Here is a 26870-nt window from a genome sequence, read left to right as displayed (position 1 = left end):
TAGATGTGTGATCATTCCCGCATGTTGATGTTCTCTTATTAGCGGTTCCAATATGATTTCACTAATTTGCTTAGCTGCTATAGTATATAAATTCATTTTTATGTGTCAGATTTTTTTTTTTTTTTTGGTGTTACTATTCATTATAATAATTATTGTGAGTAGTAATTAGGTATATTGAAATGAGATGAGTTCCTGTTGAAAAGTTTGTAAAGAGTTTGTGTACAGTATTGGAGGGAACACGAGGAAAAGTTTCTGCGAGTAAGCGCCACTCCACACACCTCTGTCCGTTTTAGCAGCCTTTTCCAACTATTCATATCGATTGATCTGCTGCTAACAAGTGAGTTCATAACTTGTGCTAATATGTGCGTAAGTAGAGAAGCTCAAAATATTAGCGTAAATGCAGTTTTTTTGTGAAATATCTACCGGGGGGGGGGAGTTGGAAGAGCCTCCAGCCGGCATTGTTGTGCTACCCTAGATTATTATTATAATCAAGGGGGGAAGCGCTAAACCCGGAGGATTATACAGCGCCTGGGGGGGATGTGGAAGGCATTCAGGCTTAATTCGGGGAACTGGAGCACAGATCCAATTCCCTAAATCAAGAGCCCCTCACCAACATCAAGGAACCTTCCTTGAGGGGTGTGCTACCCTAGAGAAGAGGTATAAAATGTATGTTCCCTATAACTCTCATTATAGCTTAAATAATACCCCTATATTGTATGATTAGAGTCGCTGTAAGATTAGCGATTATTTAAGGTGTAAAATGATAGTTTATGTATGACCAAGTGACTAGCCCTACTAGTGTAGTTATGTTTTATACTAGTCTATTTTAATATTTTTAAATCTGCTTTCCTTTCAGCACTACTAGGTTTCTGTTGTTACTTATCAGAGATGTGGAATAAGACTATTTCTCGTAATTTTGTCTTTAATCCACCCCAATATTCTCTGTTTCTAACCTTCAACTTCTCTAACCATCTTTTATATTAATATTATTTTATTAAATATCTACTACTTACACTTACTATGTTTTTTTTTCTGTAATTTGCCTTCTACCTGTAACCTTACCTAACTTTATACCTATTTTGTTATATTAGTTATACAACTGTCTGTCTCCTTTTATTTTCCTGTCTCTTATTTCATTCATGGTAGCCTCTGTTTCATGTTAATTTATTTATGTATTTGTCCAGTTTTACTTATGTAATTTATGCTTGAATATGTTCATTCTTTTGTATCCGATAAGTGGATTAAGTTTTATTGTCTTTACTTTATCTCAGAACTCTTATTGTTTTTATTAGTATAATAGTCTTTAATTTTTTGTAAGTGACTTATTTTTGTTATGTCATTTTTATTGTTTTTGATGAATGTATATTAGTGTTTTGTTAATCATGTCCTTCCCTAATTTTTGTAAGACGCTTTTATTTTTTAATAGTATGTGCATGTGAGTTTTGTGACTAAACCAGATAATGCTCTTATAGGTTTAGCAGCAACAAGGCACTCCTGAAGATATGCTAAAAGTTTACTAGTTAACTAAACTAGGAACCCTGAAGGTGTGCCATAGAGTGGCTAAGTTTAACTAAACCGGTCAGGTTGAGAAACAGACCAGGTACGTAATCTGGTGATCTCTGTGGTAGCTTGAAGAAGGTATAGGCCACCTTTATCAGGGAAGTAACCAGAGACGGCATGTTAAGTCCAGGGAGTTCCTTGGAAACTCTGGAGTGAGAGTCCTTTATGTGACTATAGTCATAGGTGTTAGTATCTGTTAGGTGTGTCCCACTATAGTATTTTGGATGATTTTAATATTTTACGCACTAGATGCTTGTGATTTTTTTTATTGGTGTCCGAATTTCAGATTCCCCTGTAACGTATGTTTATTAAATTGTAAGTTTTTTAGCAGAGTATGTTTCATATTTCCCTTGGGCTATATATATAGGGCCCATTTGTCAGAGACTGAAAAATATATCGATTTACCATTTTTTCCCTGGAGAGCCAAGCCCCTGATAAGGTGCCTACTGCTTAATTTTCAGACCAAACTACCCTAAGAGCTAGTACGTGTCAGGACCAGTACCTTGTCGTAACTATCCCTTGTTACTTTCCCATTAGGTTTTTCCTGCTCTAACTCAAATACCGCGTCCCTCCATTCTACTGTGACTTGAGCTACTTTCACCATTTCCACTGTTCAAAGAGCAATTATTGAGTAGTTATTGCCCCATTTTGTTTCCCGCATTCTTATATTTTTTTTTTGTATAATTCGAGTCTCCGCCTGTGGGAATAGACAATATGGCATCGTATGATGCTCTGTCGACCCTAGGGTGGGACTGGGGTAGTAACGGAGTTTCAGCTTGATGCCACCATGGCTGTTTACCATATGTAGAGATGGGGTTGTAACAATTAACGCTTGGGAGTTGAGGACACGTGTGTGATTAAAAAATAACGAATATGATTTAATGTGGGAGTTGTCACAGTTTCTCTTTGGCGATCACACTGTTGTTTTGAGATAGTGAAGAGAAATTGGAAAGGAAAGAGGAATTTAGGAAGGCATGTAACAGAAGAAAGTTTAAAGTGAACATGGGAAAAAGTAAGGTAATGAGAGGAACAAGAAATGAAAGGTTGGATATTTTGTTGGAGGGATAAAGTGTGGAGGCAGTGGATGTTTTCAAATATTTGGGAGTGGATATATCGGCAGACAGGTGTATGAAGGACGAGGTGAATAAAAAGGTGGATAGCCTCATGGGGCAGCAATGGAGGCATCTGTCGCCTCTGGAAGCATAGAGGTACCAGCACTGTTACGAGTGTTATGCAGGGAGGAGTTGACCCTTGTAGTCTGTTGTGAGCCTCAAATATATTTTATAGAGTGCTCATTAGCAGATTTTAAGAGCACGCATCATTAGGTGACGTTAATGATCTAGGATTCACATTGTAATACATAAATTATATTTTTTTCTTAATCCCAGAATGAAGTTAGTAGGATTATTAATACCCGTATGAAGGTTGCTGGTTATTTTTTTTTTCAACAAACCGGCCGTATCCCACCAAGGCAGGGTGGCCCAAAAAGAAAAACGAAAGTTTCTCTTTTTAAATTTAGTAATTTATACGGGAGAAGGGGTTACTAGCCCCTTGCTCCCGGCATTTTAGTCGCCTCTTACAACACGCATGGCTTACGGAGGAAGAATTCTGTTCCACTTCCCCATGGAGATAAGAGGAAATAAAGAACAAGAACTAGAAAGAAAATAAAGAAAACCCAGAGGGATGTATATATATATACATGTATATGTTTGTACATGTATGCGTAGTGTGACCTAAGTGTAAGTAGAAGTACCAAGACGTACCTGAAATCTTGCATGATTATGAGACAGAAAAAGGACACCAGCAATCCTACCATCATGTAAAACAATTACAGGCTTTCGTTTTACACTCGCTTGGCAGGACGGTAGTACCTCGGAAATAAATGGTATCAAATACCGACACAGTGGAAATATAAACACACATGCAGTATAATGTGATCCTTTATTGACAACGTTTCACCCACACAGTGGGCTTTTTCAAGTCACACACAGATCTACCTGGGGTGGAAGGTACGGGAGTATTTATAGTCATGTTCAGAATGTTGAGGTCAGGTGGAGAATGCTGTATCTGATGATCTACCGGGTGGAGTTATAGAGTCTTGTGTAGCTTGGCAGGGGTATTGGACAAGTTGTGAGTAGACCTTCTGCAGTGTTCCACTATCCTCGTCACTTCATCAGAGACTGCAGACGGCGGGCATTAAACATCTTCAGCCCACCCAGAGAAGACACTGCGGAGAAAAGATACATAGTCCTCCCCACCAACTCCATTGCCAAGCATGTTTCCAACATCTTTTCCAATACATCATTCCAAGTATCTACCTCCACAACCACCACCATCAAGGACATCACCAGTAGTAGACAGGACAAGCCACCGTCCTCTGCAGGGGTATACATAATCCCTTGTAATGACTGCAACAAATTATATGTGGGCGAAACATCAAGAGACCTCCAAACACGTATTTCAGAACACCAATATGCAAGCAGGACTGACGATACAAGGAATGCCTGTGTACAACATCGCAATTCACACAACCATTTAATTAACTACAGAAACTCAAGACTTATCGCCACAGAAGACAACACTCAATACCGAAGAATCCTGAAATCATCGCTTATCTCTATAACCAACAATTTCAACCAGAACAACGGCTTCTATAACATAGCTGAACCACTCGCCAAGAAACTTCTTCATCGCTATCCCACATAAGAACATGTGAATAGACCTTCTGCAGTGTTCTATGTTCTTATGTGGGATAGCGATGAAGAAGTTTCTTGGCGAGTGGTTCAGCTATGTTATAGAAGCCGTTGTTCTGGTTGAAATTGTTGGTTATAGAGATAAGCGATGATTCCAGGATTCTTCGGTATTGAGTGTTGTCTTCTGTGGTGGTAAGTCTTGAGTTTCTGTAGTTAATTAAATAGTTGTGTGAATTGCGATGTTGTACACAGGCATTCGTTGTATCGTCAGTCCTGCTTGCATATTGGTGTGAAATACGTGTTTGGAGGTCTCTTGATGTTTCGCCCACATATAATTTGTTGCAGTCATTACAAGGGATTATGTATACCCCTGCAGAGGACGGTGGCTTGTCCTGTCTACTACTGGTGATGTCCTTGATGGTGGTGGTTGTGGAGGTAGATACTTGGAATGATGTATTGGAAAAGATGTTGGAAACATGCATGGCAATGGAGTTGGTGGGGAGGACTATGTATCTTTTCTCCGCAGTGTCTTCTCTGGGTGGGCTGAAGATGTTTAATGCCCGCCGTCTGCAGTCTCTGATGAAGTGACGAGGATAGTGGAACACTGCAGAAGGTCTACTCACAACTTGTCCAATACCCCTGCCAAGCTACCCAAGACTATAACTCCACCCGGTAGATCATCAGATGCAGCATTCTCCACCTGACCTCAACATTCTGAACATGACTATAAATACTCCCGTACCTTCCACCCCAGGTAGATCTGTGTGTGACTTGAAAAAGCCCACTGTGTGGGTGAAACGTTGTCAATAAAGGATCACATTATACTGCATATGTCTTCATATTTCCTGGGTGGTTGCTGTCTACCAACCTACTAACCTACTGAAATTATTATGATTATTAATACATGTATGAAAGTAGTTCCTTCGCACTCCTTATTTTGTGTGTAATGCTGACCCTTCAAAAAGGAAGGTGGTGGGGGGAGGGGTTGGATGGGAGTATGATACGAAGGCAAGGTTCTTAGTCCAAGTTGTAAAAGTCAACTAAAATGCCGGGAACAGTGGGCTAGTAACCCCTTTTCCTGTATAGCCTACTAAAAAGAAAACCGTTGAAGTGGAATGTTTGAACGTGCGTGGATGTTGTGCGAATGATAAGAAAGAGATGATTGTGGATGTTATGAATGAGAAGCTGAATGTCCTGGCTTTCAGTGAAACAAAGCTGAAGGGGATGGGAGAGTTTCAGTGGGGATAAATAAATGGGATTAGGTCAGGGGTTTCAAATAGAGCTAAAGGAGTAGCAATAATGTTGAAGGATAAGTTATGGCAGGAAAAGAGGGAATATAAATGTATATATTCAAGGATTATGTGGAGTAAAATAAGAGTTGGATGTGAAAAGTGGGTTATAGTAAACGTTTTTGCATCTGGAGAAGAGAGAAGTGTAGAGAGAGATTTTGGGAAATGTTGAGCGAGTGCATGGGGAGTTTTGAACCAAGTGGGAGAGTACTTGTGGTTGGGGATTTCATTGCTAAAGTTGTGGAGGGAGTAGTAGGTAAATTTGGGGTGCCAGGGGTAGATGAAAATGGGGAGCCTTTAGTTGAGCAATGTGTAGAAAGAGGTTTGGTAATAAGTAATACATATTTTATAAAAAAAGAGGATAAATAAATATACAAGGTATGATATTGCACGTAATGAAAATAGTTTGATTATGTATTGGTGGATAAAAGGTTGATGGATAGACTTCAGGATGTACATATTTATAGAGGGGCAGTTAGAGGTAGATGGGACAAAAGGAAAATGACAACAAGTAAGAGAGAGGTGAAAGTGTATAAACTAAGGGAGGAGGAAGTTAGGGTGAGATACAAGCAACTATTGGCAGAAAGGTGAGCTAGTGCAAGTATGACGAGTGGGGGGGGAGGGGTTGAAGAGGGATGGAATAGTTTTAAAAATGCAGTATTAGAATGTGGGGCGGAAGTTAGTGGTTATAGGAGGGTGGGTGCAGGAGAAAAAAAGAGTGGTGGAATGATGAAGTAAAGGGTGTGATAAATGTGAAAAAGGTAGCTTATGAGAGGTTTTTACAAAGCAGAAATGTTAAAAGAAGAGCAGAGTATATGGAGAGTAAAAGAAAGGTGAAGAGAGTGGTGATTGTTTAAAAGGAGAGCAGATGATAGTGGGAGAGGCACCGTCAAGAAATTTTGATGAAAATAAGAAAAAATTTTGGAGTGAGATAAACAAGTTAAGAAAGCCTAGGGAACGAATGGATTTGTCAGTTAAAAATAGTAGGGGAGTTAGATGGGGAGCTGGAGGTATTGGGTAGATGGCCATAATATTTTGAGGAACTTTCAAATGTCGATGAAGTAAGGGAGGCGGTAATTTCATGCACTGGTCAGGGAGGTATAACATCTTTTGGGAGTGAAGAAGAGCAGGATGTGAGTGTGGTGGAGATGCGTGAGGCATTACATAGAATGAAAGGGGGTAAAGCAGCTGGAACTGACTAGATCATGACAGATGTTGAAAGCAGGGGGGGATATAGTGTTGGAGTGGTTGGTATTTTTGTTTAATGTATGAAACAAGGGAAGGTACCTAGGGATTAGCAGAGAGCTTGTATAGTTCCTTTATATAAAGGGAAGGGGGATAAAAGAGATTGTAAAAATTATAGGGAAATAAATTTACTGAGTATCCCAGAAAAAGTGTACAGTAGGGTTATTATTGAAAGAATTAGAGGTAAGACAGAGAGTAGGATTGCGGATGAGCAAGGAGGCTTTAGAATGGTTAGGGGATGTGTAGATAGTGTTTACATTGAAGCATATATGTGAACAGTATTTAGATAAAGGTAGGGAAGTTTTCATTGCATTTATGAATTTAGAAAAGGCATATGATAAGGTGGATAGGGGAGCAATGTGGCAGATGTTGCAAGTATATGGAATAGGTGGTAAGTTACTAAATGTTGTGAAGAGTTTTTATGAGGATAGTGAGGCTCAGGTTAATGTGTGTAGAAGAGAGGGAGACTACTTCCCAGTAAAAGTAGGTCATAAAGGGATGTGTAATGTCACCATTGTTGTTTGTTGCATCCTCTGCTTGGACCCAAGGTTAATAAATAATATTGTTTGCATATATTTTCCTATTCACATAATACTGTATTACCGATGGCATTATTAATAGCTAAAATAATGTTATTGTGCTTTTATAGTATTGTCTGCCTTTATATTGTTAGTTATGTGGATAGGTAGCATGTTTATTCTAAGTGATAGGCGCTTCACTGTGAGTAGCAACCTGGCTAACTGTCGTTAGGTTGTTATTGTCTGGCGGTCCCTTGCACCGTCAGTGACATGAGGTATTATAAGGCTTGGAGTGGCCTCAAAGCAGTCTGGGCCTGAATAGAGTCAAGGGAACATACCGCACTCAGTTACCCACTGACCTCTCATAAGAGACATAGCAAGATCTCACTCTGGTGGTCGATTTCCTTTCTTAGTTGATTTCCTCTCTTAAGTTTGTCACTTTCGAGTTATCCATACTCTGGTGAATTAATTGTTCAGTTAACTGAACAAGTCTTGTCTGAATGAAAATAAGACTGTCACTTTCGAGTTCTTGCATACTTTGGTGATTACCTTGTGGTTGATTATATATATATTTATAATATATATATATATATATATATATATATATATATATATATATATTAAAAAAAATATAGGGAGGTACCACCTCTGTATATAATGCATGTCCCAAGAGAAATGTAGGAGTTAGACTCCTCACTTTATGTCCAATGTCCTAACACTATGTAAATATATATTCGGCTAAACCTTACTAGTAAAGATTTTAAATTTTAGTTATTTTTTTTTTTTTGCAATCCCGAATTATTATTACTATTGTTACGAAACCGGAAACGGGTCATCTGTTAAACGAGAACAAATTACCTTAACTCTACCATGCTTTGGAGAAGTTTAAGAAGACGAGTTTTGTAACATTGTTTAATATACGTATTTATAGATGGGGTTGTAAAAGAAGTAAATGCTAGGGTGTTGGGGAGAGGGGTGGGATTAAATTATGGGGAATCAAATACAAAATGACAGTTACTTTTTTGCTGATGATACTGTGCTTATTGGAAATTCTTTTTGCTGATGATACTGTGCTTATGAGAGATTCTAAAGAAAAGTTGCAAAGTTAGTGGACTAGTTTGGGAGGGTGTATAAAGGTAGAAAGTTGAAAGTGAACTTAGATAAGAGTAAGGTAATGAGGGTAGCAAATGATTTAGATAAAGAAAAATTGGATATTACATTGGAGAGAGTATGGAAGAAGTGAATATTTTCAGATATTTGGGAGATGACGTGTCATCAGATGGGTTTATGAAGGATGAGGTTAACCATAGAATTGACGAGGGAAAAGAGATGAGTGGTGCGTTGAGGTGTATATGGAGAGAAAAAAAAAACGATATCTATGAAGGCAAAGAAGGGAATGTATGAAAGTATAGTGGTACCAACTCTCTTACATGGGTGTGAAGCTTGGGTTGTAAATGCTGCAGCGAGGAGGCGGGTGGAGGCAGTGGAGATGTCCTGTCTAAGCGCTGTGTGATGTAAATATTATGCAGAAAATTCGGAGTGTGGAAATTAGGAGAAGGTGTAGAGTTAATAAACGTATTAGAGGGCTGAAGAGGTGTTGAGGTGGTTTGGTCATTTAGAGGGAATGGATCAAAGTAGAAAGACATGGAGAGCGTATAAATCTGTAGGGAAAGGAAGGCGGGGTACGGGTCGTCCTCGAAAAGGTTGGAGGGAGGGGGCAAAAAGGGTTTTGTGGGCGAGAGGCTTGAACTTCCAGCAAGCGTGCGTGAGCGTGTTAAATAGGAGTGAATGGAGACGAATAATTTTTGGGACCTGACGAGCTGTTGGAGTGTGAGCAGGGTAATATCTAGTGAAGGGATTCAGGGAAACCGGTTATTTTTATATAGCCGGACTTGAGTACTGTAAATGAGAAGTACAATGACTGCACTTTAAAGGAGAGGTTTTGGATATTGGCAGTTTGGAGGGATATGCTATATATCTTTATATATGCTTCTAAACTGTTGTATCTTGGCGCTCTGCAAAAACCGTGATTATAATATGATTGAGGTGAAAGTGTTGAATGTTGAAAGTATTTTCTTTTTTGGGGATTTTCTTTCTGTTTGGGTCACCCTGCCTCGGTGGAATACGGCCGACTTGTTGAAAAAAATACATATGTATATATTACACATTATATATATATATATATATATATATATATATATATATATATATATATATATATATATATATATATATATATATATATATATATATATATTAAAATTGTAACCACGAACGTGTGGTATGTAATCAGTAACAACACTGCGATTAGCAGAGGACTCGAACCCATGCCGTTTTGACCAACCTCATGGTGAGCAAAAATCGCATGACGCTCTAACTCACGGGACCACGCAATCCTACAAGAATGACTCGCCTGGCAGAGCTAGGTGTTTTACCTTGATCCGAGGACATACGGTGGTGTGGGTGCCTCTGAGCTAATTTCATTTTATTTCGCGTTTGGTGTACTAGCGTCAATTGATTTTCGCTAAAACGGCATGGGTTCGAGTCCTCGGCTAGTCGCAGTGTTATTGGCATGCATGCATGCATGCATATATATATATATATATATATATATATATATATATATATATATATATATATATATATATATATATATATATATATATATATATATATACACCCGCATCTGGAGCATTAGGTCATCTGACCGAGGCTTTCCACTGACTTATCGGTCAATCCCTTTAAAAATTCTGTTTATATATTATATATACACAGTTTACGTTACTCCATTTGAAGGATTAGCGTGTCCTCGTCTGATGGTGTCAAGGTTAAATACAGCCTTAGTGATGCTCATGTCGATAAGCGTTAAACCTAAAAAAAAACGATCATACAACAGATGTATTCATACGTGACTGTTGTTCATACAGCAGGTGCATTCATAATTGTCCATGGAGCAGGTGTGTTTCTTCATAATTGTTCATGCTGCAGGTATATCTCTTCATAATTGTTCATTCAGCAGGTGTATCGCTTCGTAATTATTTATGCAGCAGGTGTATCCCTTCATAATTGTTCCTTAATAGGTGTATCTCGACTAATTGTTCCTTGACAGGTGTATAATAGTTAATGTTTGACCTTGCAGGTGTGCCTGTGGTGACCCGGGCAGGTGGCAACGTCACTCTGGACTGTCCCGCCGCTAAAGACACCTTCGTCCTGCTCCTGGAGTGGCGCTGCCGGGGATGTCAGGTAGGTGGTGCGAGCGTTGCGATGGATGTGGCATGGGTGAGAGACATGATGGGTGTCGCATGTATGACCTGATGGTGGGTGTTTCATGTGTGTGACCGGATGATTGGTGTGACATGTTTGACCAGATGGGTGTGTCATGTATGTGTGACCTGATGGGTGTAGCATGAGTGTGACCTGATGGGCGTAGCATGAGTGTGTGACTTGATGGGTGTAGCATGTGTGTGTGACTTGATGGGTGTAGCATATGTGTGTGACCTGATGGGTGTAGCATGAGTGTGTGTGACTTGGGTGTAGCATATTTGTGTGACCTGATGGGTGTAGCATGTGTGTGACCTGATGGGTGTAGCATGTGCGTGACCTGATGGGTGTAGCATATGTGTGTGACCTGATGGGTGTAGTATGTGTGGGACCTGATGGGTGTAGCATGTGCGTGACCTGATGGGTGTAGCATATGTGTGTGACCTGATGGGTGTAGCATGTGTGGGACCTGATGGGTGTGACAAGTGTGTGTGAACTGATGATGGGTGTGGCAAGAGTTTGACATGTTAATGATAGATTAACTATCTCGTGTCTGCTTCCATTTCTGATAAATTTCCTAACTGCTAATCCAGGGATATTCGTCCATCATATATACTGTATGTACTGCATTCATAACTTTCATAATTTTTTGTGCGAGTTTCATTTGTTTTTCCTGTGGATTGAACTTCTCTTATTAAGTGGGGGGGGGGGAGAAAATTTGTTGTTTTTTACTTCATTTACCTCCTTCCTTGTGTGTGTGTTCGTCTAACATTATCATCGCTTGAGTCTTTTCCTTGCACCGCCCTTCAAGGTGGGTGCTCCGCTGCTTGCTGGCGAGGGGCTCTTGATCCAAGAAATTAGTTCTACCCGCGTCCTCTGATCAAACCTGATTTCTTCTGAATCCCCAGAACCTGTGTGAACCATTCAGATTTAGCGTTCCCTCATGAATGTAGTAGCACTAATACATTACAATTTTCCTACCTATCTTTCTCTAACATTGATTAAGAGTTCGTCTGTATGCTTTATATTTACAAATTAAACTTAAGTGTCTGATATTCTCTATGTATTCAAGTCCAGCGTCAGTCATACCTAATTTTTATTTGTAGTATTTTGAACTGTGCTGTTTTTTATTAGTGACGTATAAATATTTATGTCTTATAATCATTAAATGCATCATTTATAAAGGCTATTAATATTATTATTAAAGGGAAGCACTAAACTCATCAATGATTTTCATCGTATGGGGATTGGAGGAGATGGGAGGGTAATTTGATTTGATCTGAGGAATTTGAGGGCTACTACAATATCTTTGACCCAGAGTCCTACACCAGCTTCAAGCCTCCTGCCGCCTCCAGTTACTTGAGTATCTTGCTTGACCCTATTCTCCCTCACATACATACACGCATTACCTATTTACCCGTTTCTATGTTGAATAAGTATGGACCTCGAAGGTTGCTTATGATATCTCGGCTTTTCATTGGGCTTAATCTGCATTTCCGTATCATTCACTCCATTGAGATATTTTACTGTAAAAGAAATTGCAGCTTCGCTGTGGTGTATGATTTCGTCATGTGTGTGTGTGTGTGTGCGTGTGTGGACATAGTATATGTAGATGGCGTTGCCGTGTGTGTGTCACATAGGTGTGGGTATAACAAAAATACGAGTGAAATATTTGATCATGGGTGTGTGAGGAACATGGTGTGGGCGAAGTATTTGGTCATGGGGGTGTGAGGAACATCGTGCGTGAGGATAATGGGTCAGGGTGTGGGAGTGTTGGGCATGGCTATGGGTTTAAGTGTATCATGGTTATATGGCGTATGTAGCTTGGCGCATGGATGTGGTGTGTTGTGGGCTACCCATGCGTGTGGCGTAAGCGTGAACCCGGGTGCAAGTCAATAACGGCGTTACAAAATTAAACAAAATACAAAATTGAAATTCAAAAAGCTTGCTTACATATTAAAATACCTAATAAAACGTAGTACTGGAAAACGGACTTTTTAAAAGAGCATTATAAATGAGCAATGAAAGCCATTTTCCCATTAAAGTATCAAAATAAACGTAAAATATATTTTGTTTATATAAATGGTATGTTCAAAATGGTTGCAGGAATAAAACTCAGCGATAATAATTTTGATAATGTAGAATGAAGTAGACGCAAATGAAAGCTGAATGAGAGTATAATGCACAGTAGCATTTGTGAGTAAAACTTCAAAGTGGCCGTAAATGGCACTTGAAAATTATCAGTGACATGCATAAATGCATCTTATGTCTTCTCGTTCACTCATTAAAGGCATCATTTATAAAGGTAGTTTATGATTATTATATCCGCATTATACTTAAAGAGAAGCGCTAAACTCGTCAAATACACAGTGCATGAAGTACATGTGAGGCATAGGTATATATACGCCTCCAGATCAATTAGAAATCAACTGCGAATGCTCTTTACAATAGATTTTTTGCAAATTTACGTCTGCAAATGACAGAAAAGATCTAGAATAGTTTAAGTTCGACTTTAGTCAGTTTCCTTACAAAAGTTGCTCCGTAATGATAAATGCCACTATACGAATGCTGTTTATAAACTGCCTATAAAAAATGCACCCAAATTTTGGCAAATGTAAATTGTTAGAAGTCAGTTGGAAGGTAGACAGAGCACCAAGTAGGCTACCGAAATTGGGGCTCTTATTCCAGTTCCTTGCATATAAATTCACTTCAGCACTAGTGAGCTAGTCACTGCTGTCGTCCACTGCCATAGGGACAACGGCTTTCCTACTTCAGCATCTTACCGCTGCCTCCACCAGCACTGCATTCCACTACCACTGCCTATACCAGCACTGCATTCCACTACCACTGCCTATACCAGCACTGCATGCCACTACCACTACCTTCAGCACTGCATGCCACTACCACTACCTTCACCAGCACTGCATGCCACTACCACTGCCTCTACCAGCACTGCATGCCACTGCCTCTACCAGCACTGCATACCACTACCACTGAATCCACCAACACTGCATGCCACTACCACTGCCTCCACTAGTACTGCATGCCACTACCACTGACTCCACCAGCACTGCATACCACTACCACTGGCTCCACCAACATTGCATGCCACTACCACCGACTCCACCAGCACTGCATGCCACTACCACTTTCTTCACCAGCACTGGATGCCACTACCACTGACTCTACCAGCACTGCATGCCACTACCACTGACTCCACCAGCACTACATGCCACTACTACTGACTCCGCCAGCACTGCATGCCACTACCACCGACTCCACCAGCACTGCATGCCACTACCACCGACTCCACCAGCACTGCATGCCACTACCACTGACTCCACCAGCACTGCATGCCACTACCACCGACTCCACCAGCACTACATGCCACTACCACTGACTCCACCAGCACTGCATGTCACTCCACTATCACTGACTCCAGAACTGCATGCCACTACTACCGACTCCCAGCACTGCATGCCACTACCACCGACTCCTCCAGCACTGCATGCCACTACCACTGCCAGCACTGCATGCCACTACCACTACCTTCACCAGCACTGCATACTACTACGACTGCCTCCACTAGTACTGCATGCCACTACTACTGACTCCACCAGCACTGCATGCCACTACCACTTTCTTCACCAGCACTGGATGTCACTACCACTGACTCCACCAGCACTGCATGACACTACCACTTTCTTCACCAGCACTGGATGTCACTACCACTGACTCCACCAGCACTGCATGACACTATAATATACTGGAGCGAGAGATAAGGGAGGAAGTACAAAACAAATCGAGTGAAAAGCAGGGGTGCGGTGGGCACAATAAAGGAAAATTGTATCAACATTCATGGTCCCAGACTATTCAGCATCTTACCAGAAGATATCAGAAACATTGCTGGAACAAATGTAGAAGTCTTCAAGAGAAAACTGGACAAGTATCTTCACCAGGTGCCAGATCAACCAGTTTGTGATGGATGTGTGGTGCAGCGGGCCTCCAGCATCAACAGCCTGATTGACCAGACTAGCACCACACTAGCCTGGCCCATGGCCGTGCTCCGGGAGTAGACTCTCGAAACTCATCAAAGGTACAGGTATATCCTCTGCCACCACTGCAGGCCACTACCACTGCCTCTAACAGTGAGGTCACATGTAATTGAACGCCTAAGAGACAGTCTCTCCATAGCCCAGCAAATAGAGAAAGTAAACGAATAACAATATGGTATGAATAACAGGTGTCAGATACTTCGTACGTTGACCACAATATAAACTGAAATAAACCTACAGACATTAAATCACTGTAGCAAAATGTAGTCTATCCTCAGGGAGAATTCAACAGTACACATGTTAACTGTTTAATATATGTTCTTGCTGAAATAAGATGGTTAGATAATCAGAGTAATAGTATGATGAAAATTAGACACACATGCAATGTTTGGGTATCTTTAAGATACCCAGGTGTTGTATATGTATCTAATTTTCATCTTGTCAGTATTGTATACTATTCATGTAGAGTAATACTATGTTTTATTGATTATCTGGAGAAGTTGTATAAGGAATAGAGAAAAGGGGATGTAAATAACTCGTTAGAAATTTCTAACCAAGACAGGACTCGCAGCAGTGGGCTCAAGTTGGAAAATTTTAAATTTAGAAAGTATATAGGGAAGCATTGATTTGGCAGTGGAGTTGTGGGGAAGTGGAACAAACTCCCGAGTGAGTCATTGAAGCCAAAATATTGGGTAGCTTTAAAAATAGGTTAGACAAGTACACGAGTGGGTGTGGGTGGGTCTGAATTAGAACTACCTAGCATGGGCCTGTAGGCATGAAACAGTGCTCCTTCCTTTTTAGGTGGGAGTGTCTTGGACCTGCCTAGCATGAACCAATAGGCCTGCTGCAGTGCTGCTCCTTATGTCCTCTAGGGAAGTGCCGTGGTGGTGGTAGTGAGAGGCTGTTCATCCAAGGAATTGGACTTTCTCTCCTTGGATCGAGCCAGATTGCCTCTCATTTCCCAAGGGCTCTGTGACCCCAACGGGTTTAGCCCTCGTCTCTAAACACTAATAGAGAAATTGAGCGTATCGTAAATAAAAACGTGCTGAAGACATGAATTAAAAGGTGAAGATGTAGACCAGGGAGAGGAACGTTATTTTACAGATTCAGAATGTGTTGCAAAACTCTCACGTCTCACTCACTTCAGAGAATAAAAATTAAAACTAGTTACCGGAAAACAAAAATACTGAACTGAAGCATCATACAAAGCCCAGGGAGACTGGGAGAACGCGCGCCAGCAAAAAGCCATTAATAAAATAAAATAAAGCAACTACGCAGAATGGAAGACAAAAGCCATGACTTACCGAGAACTTATTTAAGGAAGATTAAACCTTTATTACTGTCGACAGAGAAATAGAGAAGTGTCTAGTGGACACTTAACGACTGTTCAGCTAGTCATTAGACAGTCTGGCAGTTGATAAAGGAAATTATGAAGGTAACACCAAACTTGATTTGTATATCAGTCGTCGCCCCGACTCCAATAGATTTCGAAGCTGTTGACAGCATACACACAGTGCCAGGCTCAGACACCTCTAAATGTACTCAAGTGCAAAAAAAAAAAAAAATAAAAATGTGCAGGCAGTAAATATCAAATTTGGATTTTCTGCACACATTACCAAACTCTAAAATCTCCCGAAATAGTTGCGCTTATCAATGGCGGCAGTGAATGAATCGCAAAACATTGGGAAGAGATAACACTGATATCTAACCAAATCACGGCACGGGTGGGGTTAGAACCCATGGCGAGTGAGTCGTAAAACTCATGGCCAGGACAAAATTCAAAGAATACCATTAAATAAGATTGTAAAACAGAGGCAGTAAAAACATCTACATAATCTAGGACAAAATGAGTATATAATAGGTTTATTTTTACCTCTCGCAATTGGAAGACAAATAAAATTCTATGTTCGAGGAAGTTTCGGCATATTTGACCGTGTTGTAATTCTACACAAAATGTTGGCGGATAGATTTTCCTTTGGAATAGATCTGACCCAAATAATCCGACGTAAAATCCAGAGCTTTAGCCGAAAAGTTGTGTAGTTCGGGACACACTACCTTACAAAATATTCTCATTTATATTTTTGAAATACAGATCAGTGCCATGTCATCATTTGTGAAATAAAATCTGTACGGCTGTGGTGCCTACTTGGAGCGTCAGCAGCAAGGATTAATATCAAATGTAAACTCACTGTCAGGAGGCAATGGAACAAAAAAAAAAAAAAGGCGTGTCTCAGCAGCAGCAAGTGTAAACACTCCCGTCTGGAGGTAATGTAAATCACGGTGTAAGTAGAGCACTTACTGAGGGTGCATAACCCTGGTACCTTTATAAAACACGACCCTTGATTGGTCGTGTGGCGTAGGGCAGGTCTCGTTACCTCACGAACACCTCCAAAACAAGAGCCTTTGATGAAACCCCAAAGCACGACTCTTCTCTGTATTCTCTGTAATCAGCGGTAATCAGTTGGTAACGCTATTGAAGTTATTTTAAGGCATTCAGAAGCTTTGTGTGTGTAATTTTTAAAGTTATGATGGAATAATTACCTGGTAAACTGAGTTGATAGCCAATGTGGGATGGAACGTGTGTGAGGGGGGCAATATTTTTTTGCTTATGGAACAGGTGTGGTGTTTAGTAACCTGCTTATTAAGTTTTAAACTGTGCGCTATCCTGGTGATTTAGTAGTTCCATCGCTCTTGATAGGTTTAGCAGGAGTAGTTTGTGATTATATAATGCGTAATAAGATCTTTTTGAATAATTGATAGACAAAGGCAGAAAACTTCACCATAGATAGGACGAAAGTTACTACCAATGTTACTTGAAACTATTTGTCATATACGCGACATTTCTAGACTATATGGAGTGGAACTCGTTCACCTTGTTGCAGAGCGCAAAAGATGTACGCTCCAGTTCTCAGACAACCCGTCCACCGTATATAACGAACGTGTTGTGTCCAACCTTGCGACGACTCTGTATTTCCCGCTTGCAGAGGCTACCCTTCCCTTTATGTAATTTGCATATTTGTGATTGCCTGTGCTTAAATACAGGCTTATTAAAATATCGTAACCTAATCAAGCTTAAATTAATACATGAATTTGGAATGTGTTTATATCGTGGGGTATTTAGCATACTACGAAAGGTTTGAAAACCCACTATGTGGAAGTACTTGGCATTTCAAAAACCTGAGATAACTGGTCATAATCTTTCACCTTACTGTGACTGTTGGAGATCCAGTTGCCTTCTAAAAAGCTGCAGCTGTTACGCTCCACCAAACTATACATGTCACGACGGAGACCAACTGGCAGCACCTTCCTTTCAACACTGCTGTCTCCACTAGTAAGGTTATTTGTACCCCTGATGGTAAGTGGCTTAGGTCGGAGCAGTCTAATGGCGTAGCCTTGTACTTTAAAGATGAGAAATTAAATATAAATCTCAATTCAATAATGTTTGTGAAGTTTTACATGGGAACCCAATACTGTCAACCTGTGCTTTGGTTTTTATGTTAATAGAAACAGCCACAACACAGTTGACAGCTCCTACTGGGTAGTAAGAAATACAAGAATATTACTAATTTCCAAAATGAATCTACATATATTTTCCTAAGGAATAAAGGTGGAAGACGTCAGGGAATACAGGGTTCACCTATATAACCCACACTTAGACGGAGCGACACGTCGAAAGTTTTTTTGTGGGTTATTTGTGACTTTTCGACACCATGGCATTTTGAGTTAACATTCAAATGTATATGGTGGTAGTGAGGTTTGCGGAATGGCTGTAAAATGGAGAACAGAACACAGCATTGAAATTCATACCAGAATTAACAAGATAAACATGATGTAAGAGAGGTTACCACTTTAATAGTATTAAGGTGTTCATTAATGAAAAAGTAGGTGAAAAATTCTAAATTCCTGTGAGCAAGAGTCATGGATGTAATTAAAGGAAAAATATACATTTATTATTATTCTTGAGTATCTGTTATTTCAAGAAATTAACAAGCGCTCGTTCACTAAGCCATAAATACAACAACAGTGATGAAGAAATATTAAAGTTTATATTAAAAATGACAGTGTGCTCATCAGCATCGTAAGTTCTGAAAAACGTGTGTTTTAAACCAAGACTCGAAAGCATAAACAGATTCCTGACTCTTGACAGACGCTGGCAGCTATTGAGCAATCTAGAAGCAGAATTATATACGAGTATGTGGGAATGGAAGATTGGCTTGAATCCGAATAAAGTCAATGGTTGTAACAATCTCCTTTCTTCGGGAATACTTCAAATAGTTCCTACTTCAAAAGTGGAAGAGAAAGCTTTTAAGGACATTTAACTGCGAAACACGCTCTCTAATTTAGGTGGAGGGTCATTAACACGCGGATTTAGTACACGACGAGGAACACCGTCTGGATTAAAGGATTCCTTTGTACATACTGCCGGTGTCGTTTTGTTGACCATCTTGGCTGAAACAGAAAAAACAAAATTCATCACAGGACAAAGAAGAGGATCCGGAAGCTTAGAATCTAATCACCGGCGAACAGGTTGGCTTTGTTATAGGGAGAAGTAGGTGTAAATTATTCTGAATGAAAGAGGCGGGAATGAAAACTGACAGAAGTTACGTGGATATAAAATTTTAAGTTTTGCCATGATTCTTTTCAAGTTTTGTTTATTGAGGTAACAAATAGAATCAGTGCTTCAGAATATGAAAGGTTTAAGAATAAGTTTTGACGCTCAGGAAGCCAAGGGACTGGGACTGTAGGGTAAAAAAAAAAATTATTTTTTTTTTATTATCACACTGGCCGATTCCCACCAAGGCAGGGTGGCCCGAAAAAGAAAAACTTTCACCATCATTCACTCCATCACTGTCTTGCCAGAAGGGTGCTTTACACTACAGTTTTTAAACTGCAACATTAACACCCCTCCTTCAGAGTGCAGGCACTGTACTTCCCATCTCCAGGACTCAAGTCCGGCCTGCCGGTTTCCCTGAATCCCTTCATAAATGTTACTTTGCTCACACTCCAACAGCACGTCAAGTATTAAAAACCATTTGTCTCCATTCACTCCTGTCAAACACGCTCATGCATGCCTCCTGGAAGTCCAAGCCCCTCGCACACAAAACCTCCTTTACCCCCTCCCTCCAACCTTTCCTAGGCCGACCCCCCCGCACACGATATTCGGGAATTATAATGTGAAGTTAGTCGTGTGTGATCTCCTGACATGATATAAATAACGTGATTTAACTCAAGTGTACGCAGGTGCTGGGTGCGTGGTGTGTTTTAGGGAAAGGATCCATCAGTGGTATCAGTGATGTCTGGTAGAGCCAGATATCGTGGGTGCCAGAATTGGAGTCGGTAAGGTGCTGTGAGGTAAAGCAGCGTTGTGTTTACTAGCGTACTCGTCTACTTGTGTTTGCTGAGGTCGAGGCCTAGGTCCTCCTCCCGCCTTTAATTAAACTTACTGACCAGCTTTATGAAGGTGTCCCGTGACTCGTGTGGCAGCACACTCAGCTCGATCTTTGGCACAGGTGGAAACGTTTGGCATGTTTCGTAACACTTGCTGCCCCAGTTCACCTAGCAGTAAGTAGGTACCTGGGTGTTAGTCAACTGTTGTGGGTGGCATCCTGGGAGAAGGTAGTAAACTTTGGATAAGGCTGGCCTTTCAAATAAACTGAGGTAGGATAACGGCTCTTAACCTGTAAAATTGATTTGTGCAAGAGAGAGAGAGAGAGAGAGAGAGAGAGAGAGAGAGAGAGAGAGAGAGAGAGAGAGCGTTAATTACTGGTTTTCAAAGACATTTGTCTATAGATACTTGGTCTTTCTTGGTGCATGTGTGTGTACTTGTTTTTGCAGGGATCGATTTACAGTACCTGGCTTCGTGTTTGTGTTAATTACCGGTTTTCAAAGACGTCGATAGACACTGTTTTTGGTGTGTGTATGTGCGTGCGTGCGTGTGCGTGTATGCAGCAGTTGGCCAGATTTGAGTATGCTTTTGTCGTCAACAGCTTCAGTGTTGACTTTACCGAGTCACATCAGTATTGAGCAGATCCCGCCATGGCCGCGCTCTTCCTCGTTATCTGATCGTGAAAACAAAAAAAAAAAAAAAAAAATTTGCTGTAGAACTGTCCCCATTTCAGCGTTCGTGCATGCGTGCGTGTGCTTCAGACCCTGTTTAATTTGCTTACCTGTCTTATCTACTTGCATCAGTCTGCCTGTCCTTTGTCCCTGTCCATACCTAGGACTTGTGACCACCTCGTTACGTCCGCCGTTGAGGATGAAAAGTTAACTTGCTCCATGGCGCGTGGTACAATGTAAAGATTTTTTTTGTTGTACTTGTTATGCTCATTCCGTGGAAAATTTTAATTGGTCTCATTATCCTAGCCTTTGGCCCCTTTGATGTTGGGATGTCAGAGGAACCTCGTTGTTTTTCACTCGTCTGTTGCAGGAGTCTCACAGACACGGTGCTCAGTCTTGCTCTCTAATGCGCTTGTTTTGTTGCTCCGTCTCCTCGTTTATCCTTACCATATACTCGTTTGTCAGAGCTCCATACCCATCCATCTGCTGTCACCCCATCCTTCTCTTGCCGCTCGGCTGCTCTTTCTTTCGTCCACATATCGGTTCCTCTTGTCTATTCCTTCGTCCTTGTTTTTGTTAATTCATCCGTGACTTTTCGTGTCCATTCGTCTCTTTTCTTTTCCACCAAACGAGGGAAATAGTGCCAGTGGTGACACTTTTCAAATCACATGTTCTCTCTTCATTAGAATAGTGTTCATTGTTGACGGCCCCGTTCAATATAGGAAAGATATGAGAAGTGGAACAGATACAAATTATTGACGGGCCGCGTGAAGCCAAAACATTTAAATTACTGGGAACGTCTTAAAGTCCTAAATATGTACTCACTGGAGAGAGAGAGAGAGAGAGAGAGAGAATGAAAATATATTCCTGGGAAGTACTTGAGTGCCTTGTCCCAAATCTGCAAACTGCCATAACATATTGCTGGAGTGAGAGATGTGGGAAAAAGTGCAAAAGAAACCCAGTAAAAATCACGGGAGGCGTGGGCATAATAAGAGAACACTGTATCAACATCCGTGGGCTAAGAGTATTCGACATCTTACCAGAAGATATCAAAAACATTACTGTGATAAATGTACAAGTCTTCAAGAGGAAACTGGACAAGTATCTTCACATGGTGCCAGATCAACAAGGCTATGATGGATATGTGGACCAGCGGGCCACCAACAGAAACAGCGTGGTTGACCAGGAAAGCAGACGAGCCTGGCTCAAGGTCGCGCTTCGGGAGTAGAAAAACTCGCGAAACTCATCAAAGTGGCCACCTTTATTCATCCACCTCTAACTCTCTTCTAACCATTCATCCGCCCATATGGTCATCCGCCTCCCCTATCTCCCGTTTTGTTCACCCATTCATCCGTTCCTTCTCATAACCTTGATGTCGTCTCCTGATAATATTCCGGTTCTTGTTGATATGTGTTAACTAATGTATGAGGGATTACAAGAAGCATCTTCAACCTTACATCTTTCATAAGTTTTTTCGCTTTTGTTCTTCATTTTGAAACTCGTATCAGCTCGTATTTTTAAGCATTTTCGTTTTTGTTTTTTTTAAAACGTGCATAATTTTTTTTTTCTGAATTTTTATTTTCCATCCATATAAAACTTGAAATTTTTCATTTATTTGTGACTATTTCTTCCCTGTTTAAAAAAAAAAGTTGACATAATTTTTTAAGGATATGTATATTGTCAAAACTTTTGTAATATCGCCATGAAGTATTTGCGGTATTTCTTTTGAGTAATTAGTTTAAAATACTTTTTTCTTCGCATTTACAAAGTTATACAAACTTAGTTACAAACTTATATTTACACGTGTTACACTGGGTTTACACAGCGCCTTTGGCCAGACCAGTCTCTCTCTCTCTCTCTCTCTCTCTCTCTCTCTCTTTTTTTTTTTTACACAGGGTTTGACAAGGTTAAGGATCCCTAGCTTTATTGACAGCTATTTACAGGTTAAGGATTCCTAACTTTATTGGCAAGCTAAGAGCTGTTACCTACATCAGCTCATTTGAAAGCATTTTTATTGTTATGAGACATACAAGTAGGGAACAGGATGAAGTTGGAGCCATCTGTGGGCAGCATTTTCATTTGATCAACTGACGTTATCTCGTTGACATCATTATGTTGTACGAATGTGTTCCATACTCGAGTCATCCTGGGTATGTATGATCTCAGATGGAGTGATGTTCTGGAGAAGGTCAGCCAGAGTGAGTTGCTGCTTTCGCCCGTCTTGGGCATAAAGCTTGTTCACGCTGTCCTGAAGGGGACCCAAGTGTGGTATTTTGACAATATTGGCCTTGTACATACAGTAAGGCCACCCACATCCCTCCTATGTTGAAGGCTCTGCTGAAATGAAAGATCTATCCAGGATGGTCCAGGCGAGAGATGAGACGTCTTGCTCTGTTCTCTACTGTCAAGCAGTCCAGATGGGGAGGGGACAGGCAAACCAAGAAAGTGGAGCATACTCAAGGTGTGAGCGTACTTGTGCCTCGTACGGGATCTTGCAACCCCTACTGCAAGCAGATGCGAGATACGGCGAAGTGCTGTAAGCTTCCTGGCTGCTTTGTTTGCAAGATTTACAACATGGTTCTTCATGGTTAGTTTGGAGTCAAATTTCACCCCAAGGATATCAACTTCTTCTCCAGGTGCCAACACCCTCCCATTCATCCTTACTACTGCACCAGCATTACCATCATGGTGCCTAGGAGATGAGCATCATTTGCGTTTTCTCAGGTGCAAATGTTACTTGCCATCTATTTCCCCAAGCTGATATAGCTCTCAGCTGGTAATTGATGTAACTTAGAGCAGCTGGCATTTCTTCTCTTGGATAAGTGAATGTCAGTGCAGTCGTTCGCATATGCATGTGATTCTGGGATGAGATGAAGGTCGTTGAAGTAGACATTCCATAACAGTGACCAGCACACTCCCTTGTGAACGCTTGCCCCAATAGGATGCCTTGCTGATTCCGTTCCATTGAGGACTACACTTAGAGATCTACCATGAAGGTAATCACTGAGGAGACATAGCAAAGAGCCTGAAACCCGTGCGAAGTTTTGCTAAAGGCCCGGGTGACACCGGCAAAAGGGCCCAGCAATGTCCAGGCTCACACAGCTGATTTGGTTTCTCCAGTGACTGGTCCACTTAGTGGAAGGTTTAACAACAGATAAAAAGGAAATTTTTCCTGAAGCCTTTTGACGATCAAAAGTAGTGGTATAAAAAAAATCGTCATTTGTCTTGAGATTTTGTCTCAAGGACTTACCAGTGATTGACAGGGTGAACTGGTTTAGTTTGATTTCTGCTCGGGGTTTTTTTGTAACGGGGATAATTTGCCCTTTTCCCCATGGGGGGGCCTTTTAAACCTACTAGGCAGTGCTAAAAAGCGAGTTAGAGGTGTTCCCGGGGTTGCACATCTTCTCAAAATCTTGGCTAAAGCGGGGCCCCGCCTTTCTTGGTCAAGGATTTAAAAAGGAAATCCCCCCCCGCCTTTTGTCACCCCTACTTTTTGCCAAACTTCTTCCTTTCCTTTTTTCTTTTTTTTTCTCTCTCTCTTCTTCCTCTTTTTTCCTCCTTTCTCCTCTTCCCCCTCTCCCTTTAATCTCCTTTCCTCTCATTTCCCGTGTTGATGACCCGGGGCAAGTGTTTTCATAAATCAAAGCAACCATGAATCTGTGTGTGTTTATATATTTTTCATGACGATGGTTTTTGGTTGGAAGCCCCATGTGCACACACTGTGCAGTCTGGGATGTACAGTTTGAGATGTACAATCTGAGAAGACGGGAGGAGGGGGGGGGGGATTGACATGATTACAACATACAAAATTTTAAGAGGAGTTTTGAAGGCAGGTAGGGTTGGATTATTTGATCTTAGAGGACCAGGATCAAAGGGACACAGGTGGATGCTGGAGAAACAGCCAATGTGCTGTTGATATGTGAGGAAGTGTTAACGTTGTTGTTGTTGACTGGGTCGAAAAGTGAAACATCGTTGAAATCATTGATGTCAGTAATCAGTGATGACGGTTAAACTGGTCAAGGAGGCGGGGCCAGGAGCTGAGCCTCGACTCCACGCAGACGCAACTCACTGAGGAGACACGCACTAATGCAAATAAGCAAATACAGAAATTGACAAATTCGCACACATACAAAACACACACACAACACATACAAAACACACACAACACATACAAAACACACACACAACACATACAAAACACACACACAACACATACAAAACACAAAACACATACAAAACACACACACAACACATACAAAACACACACACAACACATACAAAACACACACACAACACATACAAAACACACACAACACACAAAAAACACACACACAACACATACAAAACACAAAACACATACAAAACACAAAACACATACAAAACACACACACAACACATACAAAACACACACACAACACATACAAAACACACACACAACACATACAAAACACACACACAACACATACAAAACACACACACAACACATACAAAACACACACACAACACATACAAAACACACACACAACACATACAAAACACACACACAATCATCAAAAACACACACAACACATACAAAACACACACACAACACATACAAAACACACACACAACTCATACAAAACACACACACAACACATACAAAACACACACACAACACATACAAAACACACACACAACTCATACAAAACACACACACAACTCATACAAAACACACACACAACTCATACAAAACACACACACAACTCATACAAAACACACACACAACTCATACAAAACACACACACAACACATACAAAACACACACACAACTCATACAAAACACACACACAACACATACAAAACACACACACAACTCATACAAAACACACACACAACACATACAAAACACACACACAACTCATACAAAACACACACACAACTCATACAAAACACACACACAACTCATACAAAACACACACACAACTCATACAAAACACACACACAACACATACAAAACACACACACAACTCATACAAAACACACACACAACACATACAAAACACACACAACTCATACAAAACACACACACAACACATACAAAACACACACACACGCACACAACACATACAAAACACACACACACACACACACACACACAAAAAAAACACACACACAACACATAAAACACACACACACACACACACAACACATACAAAACACACACACAACACATACAAAACACACACACACACACACAACACATACAAAACACAACACACAAAACACACACACACACACAACACATACAAAACACACACACACACACAACGCATACAAAACACACACACACACACAACACATACAAAACACACACACACACACACATACACAACACACACAGACCAAGTGTTTACCAACAAGTCTCTTTGATAACTGGCAACTAACACTTCTTTTTCGAGTATTTGGTACTCCTCTTAGTGTGAGTTAATGTTAACATTGACTTCCACAGCTGCCTGGTGACCCAGTATCGCCTCAGGAGGTCAGTCTGGTGGAGTACCGCTCGGAGTCAGTGACACTGTTCCACCATGACTCGCGCATGTCCCTCGCTTCCGACACCTACAGCCTCTCCTTCCGCCCCGTCTTGGCGTCTGACTCCGGCGTCTACGTGTGTCGTGTCAACAACCGCGACGACACACAGCTGCCCGTTCGTCTCGTCGTTCAAGGTAAGCGAACACACAGCTTCCCTCTGTCGTCGTTCAAGGTAAGTGAAGATTTTAAGGTGCGGTAGGATCTGCAGCAGTAGTTAGTCACCAGAATGTGCAGAATGGAAGGCCTAGGCAGGAGTTCTCTTGATGATTAAGATACATGTATTGCGTGGGGTACCTTGGAAATATGACGGTTGAAGTAATACACACTTGGTTGGCAACACTTATATTGGCAGAAACGTGAGGGGAGAAAGCCCAACCCAGCTGTTCTGTCTATTCCTGAGGTCCAAGAGACGAGGAGTGCCTCTCGCACACCGCTCATATGAACATAGCTTGGTGACGTCACAAGATAGCCAGAGAGCCTAGCTGAGCAGGGGTCCTGACTATAATATAGGAGATACTAGCTACAATATACTACACAAGTTTATTACATAGGAATTCAGTAACACTACTGACACATGTGCAACAGTTGGGTATCTTCATTGTTGAAACGTGGTTTTTAGTCAGA

General features: G+C 40.9%; 1 protein-coding gene across 1 annotated transcript in view; it reads left to right on the top strand.

Annotated features, from left to right (window-relative positions):
- Positions 1–215: 215 nt before the first annotated feature.
- LOC138853576 (acidic leucine-rich nuclear phosphoprotein 32 family member B-like) overlaps positions 216–26870 on the top strand; it is a 41643-nt gene continuing 14988 nt past the window's right edge. The window contains exons 1-3 of the mRNA XM_070091053.1: positions 216–337; positions 10445–10548; positions 26167–26380. Of these exons, the coding sequence (XP_069947154.1) occupies positions 26254–26380 (127 nt within the window). The 5' untranslated portion in view covers positions 216–337; positions 10445–10548; positions 26167–26253. The remainder of the gene's footprint in view (positions 338–10444; positions 10549–26166; positions 26381–26870) is intronic.

Source organism: Cherax quadricarinatus, chromosome 33 (assembly GCF_038502225.1).
Source record: "Cherax quadricarinatus isolate ZL_2023a chromosome 33, ASM3850222v1, whole genome shotgun sequence".
NCBI classification, from domain to species: Eukaryota; Metazoa; Arthropoda; class Malacostraca; order Decapoda; family Parastacidae; genus Cherax; species Cherax quadricarinatus.
The sequence above is the reverse complement of the archived record's forward strand: the minus strand, read 5'-3'. Positions and strand labels throughout refer to the sequence as shown.